General features: G+C 41.5%; 1 protein-coding gene across 1 annotated transcript; it reads left to right on the plus strand.

Moving 5' to 3' along the window:
- Window positions 1-1,012: 1,012 nt before the first annotated feature.
- Window positions 1,013-5,793, plus strand: bach1b (BTB and CNC homology 1, basic leucine zipper transcription factor 1 b). Its single transcript, XM_013914241.1, has 5 exons — window positions 1,013-1,029; window positions 1,269-1,518; window positions 2,055-3,530; window positions 4,505-4,711; window positions 4,815-5,793. The coding sequence occupies exons 1-5, from the start codon at window positions 1,013-1,015 to the stop codon at window positions 5,043-5,045; spliced, it is 2,181 nt and encodes a 726-aa protein (XP_013769695.1). The 3' UTR covers window positions 5,046-5,793.
- Window positions 5,794-9,590: the final 3,797 nt, after the last annotated feature.

The following is a 9,590-nucleotide window of genomic DNA, read 5'->3' on the forward strand; positions in this document are numbered from 1 at the left end:
TGTGTGTGTGTGTGTGTGTGTGTGTGTGTGTGTGTGTGTGTGTGTGTGTGTGAGTGAATTGGGCACTGAAGAAAAAAACTTAAGAAACCCTCCTCTAAGACATATCACAATAAGGGTGCAGAGTATTTTACACCAAACATAAAGCCTACCATAAACTAGTAAAAAGTAGATTTAAAGTCATTCATAAAAACACCCAACAGGAGTGGAGTGTAAAACACAAGGCGTGTGGTGATGCTTAAAGTAGAGCCATGTAACTTCAATGATGAAAATAAAATGCAATGCAATAGGCACAGCTGTGACAACTGTTCAGTTCCTGTACCCCTGCCAGCAAAGGTTTTCTGTGCCTCTCTCTGGTACAGACGCATTTGCACTGAGCTCACACAAACACTTGGTGCTTTTAAAAACTGCAGCTATGAAGCAACACGGACCTGCTGGGAAACAATAACCGTCAGATTAGTCCCTCCTCCCTTTTTTTTCACCAAGAGGTGTTTGTCTTTACGCTTTGTTTTTTCTACAACAACCGCGTCTCATAATTCACTGTGTATGCAAATGGTTGAGTAACTCCAGGTAACCTTCAAGCCAAAGATACACACGGAAAACAATATCCTGTTTAAACACGAGCTTCGCTTCCCAGCCTGCCCCTTAATCTGTGAATTGTCCGCTCAAGGTACGTGTATAAAAGGATTTTCTGGGGAAACAAAGCTGTTGGTTTACCAAACAGATCTGAGGGTGGGATTTGGTAAGGACGGGAAAACTGCTTGCTCATCCTTTATCAGCAAGAGTGCATGAGTCAGCGCCGCTCTGATACACCCAGGGTTGTTACAACACACATAGGCAAGCACACAGACGCACACTCCCTCTATGCCTCTCCCCCTCCTCCTCTCTCTCTCTCTCTTTCTCTTTCTCTCTCTCTCTCTCTCTCTCACACACACACACACACACACACACACACAGGCCATATGACTGAGTCAAGCTTAGATTTTCGTTTGTATCTGACTCGCGATAAGGATTTATGGGAAACATAGTCCGGTTAGACAGCATTCCATGTAGAAAAAACATGTGTGTTAAGCTTGCTGGGACTTAGTTACACACCCTAACCAGCGCGGAAATCTACTCCAGAGTAAGACTAAGGTAGGCATGCTTTCGTTCCTTTGTTTGTGGTTGTGTTGTATTTTATGAAGTAACATTAAAAGTATATCATGTTGTTGTGACAGAAGGGAACTGGTGAACTCTGACGGAGAGACTCTGTGTGTTTGCTGTACAAACAGATATCTATCGGTGGCCATGTCTGCCCCACGGTCGTCTGTGTTTACATTCGAGTCCACCGCTCATTCCTCCCATGTGCTGAGCTCCCTGGACGAACAGCGGCGGCGGGACGTGCTGTGCGATGTCACGGTAGTGGTGGAGGGCCAGAGTTTCAGAGCCCACCGCTCGGTGCTCGCTTCCTGTAGCGAGTACTTCGCGCAGAGGATCTCCTCATTCACACAACATGGGGCGGTCGTCACTCTTCCCCAAGAGGTGAGAAATCACGTCGTGACGCCACAGAGGTGGAAATTATTACACATGCACAAGCTCACGATAACAAAATGTTTTCTGAAAGTGAAGTGAGAAAGGCGCTTGTGAGGCTCGTTTACTCACAGGTAGTCGCAGAGTTGGGAATTTGTTTGTTGTTGTTGTTTTAAATAATAAATGAGACCGACTGTTGTTTTAAAACGCACGGAAGCGCCAACATATAATCTCTGGCGTCAGTGGACAAATCCATAAAGGAAAGATCAGGTCAAACCGGTTAGTGGCTCAATTTTGGTTAAAAAGTCAGACTTAGAGTACTTTTTTTATTCAAGTAAAACCTGCTTTCATAGACAGTCAGAGACTGTCATCATATTAACAGTTAATCCTTTTTATTTCCCGAAACTTCTTTAGTTGGCATAAATCAATCTATTTTCACATGTGGACATACAGTACTTTTCCCTTCATCGTCTACTCTTACAGGAAGTACAGAATTAGGCAGAACATGCTCTTTTTAAAAGAAAATATGTATTTGACCTCTTTTACAGGTGACAGTCACTGGCTTTGAACCCTTGTTGAAGTTTGCCTACACGTCCAAACTACTCTTTGGAAAAGAGGACGTCCTAGAAATCCGAAACTCGGCGGTCATTCTTGGCTTCAAAGACCTAGATGAGGGATGCTTTGAGTTTCTGCTCCCTAAGTTCCTCTCCACCACCACCAAAGGTCCTCCTCCATTCAAGAGAAAGACCTGTTGTAAAGAGAAGAGCAAGCGGCCGCCTTCAGAGGAAAACAGCAACACAGACTCTGACAGCGTATTGTTGGATGAAAAAGAAGTACAACCAGTTGCTGAGTCATCATGCCAGCGGGAAGTGGTTCAGGACTGTAACAAATCAGTGAACAACAAAGTGGGAAGTCAGAAGAGCACAGACACAAGTGCACTAGTAGCTGAGGGAACAAATGACAGTTTTATGCAGTGTCCAAAGTATCGCAAGTTCCAGCTAGCTTGTGGGAAGGACGCTTCTGTCACAGAGAAGAGCCTGGTCAAAACAACAGGGGTCAGGAATGACTGTGTCATCTCTGACTTGCCGTGTTCCAGCAGTGCAAACAGTAAGAATGAAACTAAGACTGAAATCTCTGGAAATCCAGTCTTAAGTGGCTACAGACAGAATAAAGGAGGGACTGATGAGCCATGGAAAATTCAAATAAATGATGGGAAGACAGAGAACTGCTTGGGCAGAGCGACAGCTCTTATGGTTAAGAAGGACACAAATGAAGGAGGGGGCAAATGGAGCGAGAAAGTACGAGAGAATGATATTGAAATGGACGACGGGCTAGAGGGTGCAAGTGCAATCGCCTCCTTGGAAATATCCAGTGTCCAGTCAGACTCCTCAGAGTCAAGCGCAGTGCTGACTGAGAGGTCATCAGGGTTAATGCTGCACCATGGCCCTCAAAGGGCCTTGAATGAGGGTCCTGTAATCTGTAGACCACTGAGGCAGGAAAGATTTTGTATGGACATTGAAGAAGTAATAAGCCCTATTGTACGATGGCCAATCTCCAGTCAAAACAAGGCAGAGGATAAGATAGAGGGAGAGGGGAAGAGGGTAGATAATGGCTTTCAAGAAGCAAGAAAAGAAGGAAGCAAAAATGGAAGAGTAGCCTTGCCTGTAAATAATATCAATGCGGAGAAGGAAATGGCTGAGGGCCTGGCACGGCAGCTGGGATCTGATATAGACCACTGTCAGCTCAACTTTCATGACCCCAAGGGCGGATGTCCCACCAATATAGGGGCCCAATGCCCACAAAGCACATCTTTAGAGTGGCCGAAGCATAACACCCCCAAAACAAGCTGTCCCCTTTTCCAGGATCTGGACCAAAGGAAATATTCATGGAAAGGAGAAGGGCTGTCTGAGTGTGAGGGGGCATCTCAGTCAGGTGTGTCCTCCTTTAACTCGGGGGAGGACGGCGACTCGGAGACAGAAACGGAAGGAGACAGCGAGTCCTCCGCAATAGAGAGGGCCAGGCAGGTGAGAAGTTAAAATGAATCTCTTCTCCTCTGTCCGGCCCTGCTTAGCCACAACACCTTCTTCTGTAGTTCACGTTGTTCAGAAACTGCAGTGCCTTGAGAAGCATCACCACCTTGCCTGTGGGTGACTTCACTGTGCTTGTTATAGATACCAGTTTTTGGCACATTTTATCATATTCAAATTTGCTTTCAGGCAACAGAAAGGAGAGTTGCCGTGGAGGCTGGTTAAAAATTCACCCAGCTGCGTGTGCGTTGGGACCGTGTATATGCGTCCAACCAGCTGGTTCAGAGTCCAGTTTAGCTTACATTCACAGCTCAGCCTGTTGAGTTAGTAATAAGTGTGAGTCAAACAACAAGTCTGAAGAAGCTCTCAAGTCCAAGCTGACCACTCGGATTGGACAAATAAGGCAGTGAGTGTGCAGACGAAGCTAAGGTCATTTCAGAGGAAAAGCTTTTATTTATAGTAGATAAAACAGTACATGGCTGATACTGTTCCAATATTTCCTGTCCCAGTTTAGCAGCAGCAGGTTTTTAGAGTTAACAATTAACACCTTGGTAAAAATGTAACTCCTTGTTCACTTTTTTTACCCGTTTACACCACTTACAGGAAGTACCACAAGGGACTTTAAATAAAAACAAAGTAAATGAATTAAATTAAATTCGATAAATTAAAATATACATAGCCATAAGAAATACACACTGGCCGTAATCATTTCATACCAATAGAGAAACAGTTGTGTTTTTTCTGTGCCATCCTGTTTTTTTGTGGGTGTTCCCATACTCACATGTTATCTAACTTCCAGCTTTCTTTGTTTATTTATCAAAGCCTCTTGTAAGACAAACAGAGACAGTCCTGTGTTGTGATGTTGCGTAAAGATTTAAAAGTATGTCATTAAGGAACACTCTTTGTCTCATTTTAGAAACGATGTCATGTAACATTTTCTTCTTCTTTTTTTTCCTGCTGGGTTTCTTCAGGTGCAGCTGCCATTCTCTGTAGACTGGATAGTGGAGCTGAGCCGAAACGACTTCCAGCAGCTGCTAAAGCAACATGCCTTTACGCGTGAACAGCTGGACTTTGTCCATGATATGAGACGACGCAGCAAAAACCGCCTCGCAGCTCAGCGATGCCGCAAGAGAAAACTGGACTGCATATATAATCTGCAGTGTGAAATCAACAAGCTGGTAAGTATGTTTTGTTTTTTGTTTTTTTAAATCAGTAAATTTATCCAAAAGATGCTCTCGGTCGTGCTAATCGGATTGTGTGTTTTGTGTATGTGTATCACAGAAGACGGAGAGAGAGAAACTGATGCTGGAGAAGAGCCAGTTGAGCCAGCTAAAGTTGAAAACGTGTCACAGTGTTTCTGCTTTATGCCAGAGGGTCTGCAGTGAAGCAAATCTACAGCCAGAGCAGCTGCAGGTGTTAGCCAAGTACACCTCCCCAGACTGCCCTCTGTCCTCTTTCTGTCCTCACACAGACACTCTTCTCTCACAGCATGGGTTGCCACTCCAGCCATAGGTGTCCTCTGTGGGTGTTGAACAGTATATGACAAATGAGGAAGCTCCATGAAGTTCCAGCAGGGACACAGTCACTGGACAACATTGACTTTAGATACAGAACAAGCACACTGATGTGGCGATACAGGGTGTCAGAGGACTGCGGCTCCTGAGGTTTTTTATTTCAAACTGATTTTGAAGCCTTACTGTAACCCTTCTCATACATTATCTGAGGGCCTTTACTGTGTATTGTGGCCTGTGTGCAAGCTCCAGTATGAAGCAATGGCTTTGCCAAGTACGATTTTAATTGTAATCGAAAAATTAATTTGCAAATAGAGGACCACAATCAACTGCATTTTTATTAACTACCCTTTGATTTCCAAATGTATATCGAGTGGGCGGGAATGTGTTCCTTGTGTTTAAAATCATTTCGATTGTCCACCGGTTAGAAGTCCTTCGATGGTGTGCTGTAGCAGATGTTTTTTTTTTTAACACTGTAAATAGCTTACAGTTGAATATCTGGGGAAGCAAAGCAACACAGTCAGGGAGACATTTATAGTTTTAACTGTAACCGAATGGGGACATACATTTATAACATGCCTCACTGCCTGACTACCTCAGGATGACGTGTACATACTTTACAACACAGGTCTCAGGTGTGAACAAGACTATTTGGCCAAAATTACCTCTTGCCGAGGGTGTTGGTTCAGCCCTCTTACTCAGAATTAAACACACATCAGCATTTTGCACCAAAACCACGCAACTCAACTAACAAAACAAAAAGGACTTGACATAGTGTGGCATGTTTACTTTTTGTCTGGCTCTCAGTTTTCTGGCTGTCATTGTGGTTTTATATCATCCGCATTCCACAATGACACAGCTCTTTTAAACTGCAAACGCCTCTCACAGTTTTACTGTAACTCAGTGAAACACACCTCAGGAATTTTAGCTGAGTCTTTAGCTCCACTGCGTGAACAAAGCACGCCCGTCTGAGGAAAGGGTGGAATTAAAATGATTGAACCAGCCTCCATGTTTTCCTAACCTTTCATTAAATGGAAATATTGCAAGTTATCCACAGCCGATAAAGTTATCTTTATCGTTCGTATCTAAATTATTGGAAAAGATCAATAAGCACGCAATAAATAACGCAGTGATAGATTCAGATGTACAAACTGTTTTATGGTTGTCTTTTAGACTTTATTCTAGCAACTGCACTTTTTTTTCCCCTCTATTCAGCATTCCGTTTATTAATCTGCTTTCTGTAGCGTTTAGCATTTGCTGCTTTGCAGCTACTCTTCTGGTTTTTCTGTTCACTATTTGCTGTTATTATATGTTTGCATTTATGAAATTGTTGTCACTCATAATAATCACCTGAGCGTAGCTGGACTTGAACTGATTAGTGTAAAATGTGATTTGAACAATAGTGTAAATCAGATATGCTGAGTAACCACACTGTGTTTTCGATGACAGTAAGCTTTGAGGGACGATGACAAAACAATCCTTTGCTTTCTCTTTCAAGCTGACTGCACACTGCACAAGAAATGCGTGATAACTTAGGTGCGTATTGCCCTCTAGTGGCAGTATGTGTGTTTATGCAATCATTCCACTAAGTACAGACGACTAGTTTGTACTACATTGAGCTGTTCTATTGATTGTGTGTGTTTTTTAAGCCATGTTCCAAAAGTACTGTTTCTGTCTATGAACTTTTGCAAGTGCATTCCCGATTTTTCTTATTTTTAGACCATATGTAAAAACAAACCAAAACCCCCAATATTAAACTGAATAAAGAAGCATAAAGTTTCCCAAACAGTAAAATATGTTTCTTTGTCCTTCACTTTTAATCCCGGAAAACATCAGTAACGTTAATGAGATGTAATATTTCTTAGCATGTATGACAGATAGCTGAGCTTACAGGGTCTTCAGAGGACTCATCTTTCAAATTGGACAGACATATTAATGATTTATTACTACACTACATTGTTAATATTAGTCCCTTTAAATTTGTAGACAATCTCTACCACTTTGTCTCACCTCTGTGCTTTTTAATCTCCTGCCTGATCTTCCTTTGTTTTCGCCTCTTTCATCACTGCCCCTTTCCCCCCTTTTTTCTCTGTCAGGAGGCTGATTTAATTAGCAGCGTCTTTATGTCATCTCTTAGTTTTCTTTTATGTGAGCAAAAACAGCACGATAACACTACACCAAGTTTTTTTAATTGCAGCAATAACAGTCATTCTCACAGCTTACTCAGGGTGAAAGAATGTATGAAATTGGGTGCAAAAGGTCAAGTGGGTTAATTTGGCCAAATTGATTGGGTGGGAACCGACAAACGATAAGTTCCAAGGGCTTAAAGATGAGGAAATCACCTTAAAGCAGGTGGTCCTAAGCCTGGGAAAGATTTCACAAAATGTGATTAAGTTCAAAATCCAGTCATTCTCGAGTGGCTGCACTTTTCTTTCTTTCTTTCTCTTTGTCTGCAGAAATTGGACAGCTTGGAAATGCACTGAATGAGTCATATTTGTTTACGACCCCAGTTTATTGCAAGTAAAGTTTAGGATTTGTATAAAAATACAAATGTAATTCATATGAACTGTTTCACTTCTCGGTCACTAACTGGTATCTGAGTCTTGAAGTAAAAGCAGCTGCAATGTGCCTAACGTTACAAGAGGTGGCTCCACATGAACAATTCTTGGCAGTGACCACAGGGAGAAAGGCACTGTCAGATCATCAGACCAAGTCATTTTTATGATCTCCATACTCGTAACTGATTTATCAAACTTGTCACATGAGATTAATTACGGTAGCTGATTGTGTGCTAATAAAGTACAGAGTGATCTGTTTTAATCAGTGTGAAATGTTTAAATGTTTTTTTTAAAGCAGTCGTGATGACAACTTCAGCGTGTCTGTTGGTTTACCTGCACTGACTCCTTGGTAACCTTTTGTTGCTGTAACATTTAAGTGTCTCTTCGATCTTCTCTTACTACCACCTTCTCTCTCTTCCTGTCTCACAGAGAATATATGGGCATTTTCTGTAGGTGGATCTTTGGCAGAGCCCGAGAGCCACACAGTGTGCCTTAATGTGCTCATGATTCCAAATTCCAGAAATCAAGAGTTAAATCTACCCCATCTCTCATCACACAGTGAGTTTAAACTTTAAGAATAAACAGAGAATGAAATAAAAATGGCCATTTGTTTTATTTTGTATGCCATATTTTGTGACTAATAACCTCAAACAGCTTTTCAGTGATTCATTTACAGATTGGTGACAAATTAAAGGAAAAAACAAACCCTGACCTGTTTACAGTCGAGGGCTGTTTTGCTATTTGTGGATATTTTTCTGGTTTGATTTGGGATCTTAAGCATCCTAAGTGACAGAAATGCCATGCTGTTTCTATCCTGCCCCCTGACAGCACAAGACAGCACAAGAAGGGTCAAATGAATGGTATAAATATGAAAATTATGATTTAGATGTTACAGCCATCCAGAGTTAGACAATCCTCTTCACCATCACCATCAGAACATCAATTGGAGAACATAAGATTTTTCAGGACACCTGCACAAAGTAGTTTCCTAAATAAAGAATTGTGTTGCTGGAGGTTTCATAGAGAAAAAAATACAAACCATTTTCATGTGTTTTGGACTTCCCCACAACTCCAGCAACACTGGCCTCAGCTAAAGATAGCTATAGGAAGAATATTTAAGATAACAGTCCCCTTTTCTTTTGAGATCTTATATTTACGTTTAAGAGCAGATACACTGGATGAGTTTGAAAACAAATATCTGTACAAAATTTAATTAACTCCGACAAGAAAATGGTGAATAACTGGATTATTGTAGTTCACGACATTTACATGATTGAGAAGCTGACCTTTATTTTAAGACAGGAAAAGGAAAGGAAAGGAAAAGGAGTAATGTTTAAGTCTTGGGATCCTGGATTGACGATGAATTATCATTTAGAGCAGATACTTCCGCTCTCTACTTGCTAACCTCCTCAAAGTTATGTTAATATTACCTTATTTACTTACTTTCTTCATTGGTGTTGGGTTTACATGTGTTATCAAAGAAAATTATAATGTGAAAGCTGTTGTGGTGTGAATAGCATGTACATCCCTGATTCCAAATAAAAATTTAAATAACAACAACAACAAAAGATCAAATAGGTGTTTATCCTTTGGAAAAATACATTTCCATCCCTAGATTGCTGCTCCGCAGATTTATAGACAAAAGACAACTGAACCTCTTCTGGCTGGAAGCACATGGTAGCCCAGTGACTTTCTTTATCTTATTTTGTCCTTTTTCTGGAAATCCTGTTTCGTCAAAATACAACTTGATGGTTTTCAGATGACTGAGCTCTAAAATGCTTTGATGCTTTCTTGGTAAGGATGCCTTAACATGCCACAAGCAGATGACCTAATCGTCTAAACCCTCGGGCAGAGATTAATCAACAATCATGTGGCTTCCTTATGAGAATCTTAGAGTCCTGATTCATCCTTACACACACACACACACACACACACACACACACACACACACACACACACACACACACACACACACACACACACACACA

This window comes from Pundamilia nyererei, unplaced genomic scaffold (assembly GCF_000239375.1).
Source record: "Pundamilia nyererei isolate P.nyererei 1_Seehausen unplaced genomic scaffold, PunNye1.0 scaffold00180, whole genome shotgun sequence".
NCBI classification, from domain to species: Eukaryota; Metazoa; Chordata; class Actinopteri; order Cichliformes; family Cichlidae; genus Pundamilia; species Pundamilia nyererei.

What these genes read in the sequence shown, in the direction of transcription:
- bach1b (XM_013914241.1), top strand. An exon ending in CAATAGAGAGGGCCAGGCAG is followed by an intron (nt 3,531 to 4,504) that starts GTGAGAAGTTAA and finishes GGGTTTCTTCAG; the next exon opens with GTGCAGCTGCCATTCTCTGT. An exon ending in AGTGTGAAATCAACAAGCTG is followed by an intron (nt 4,712 to 4,814) that starts GTAAGTATGTTT and finishes TGTGTATCACAG; the next exon opens with AAGACGGAGAGAGAGAAACT.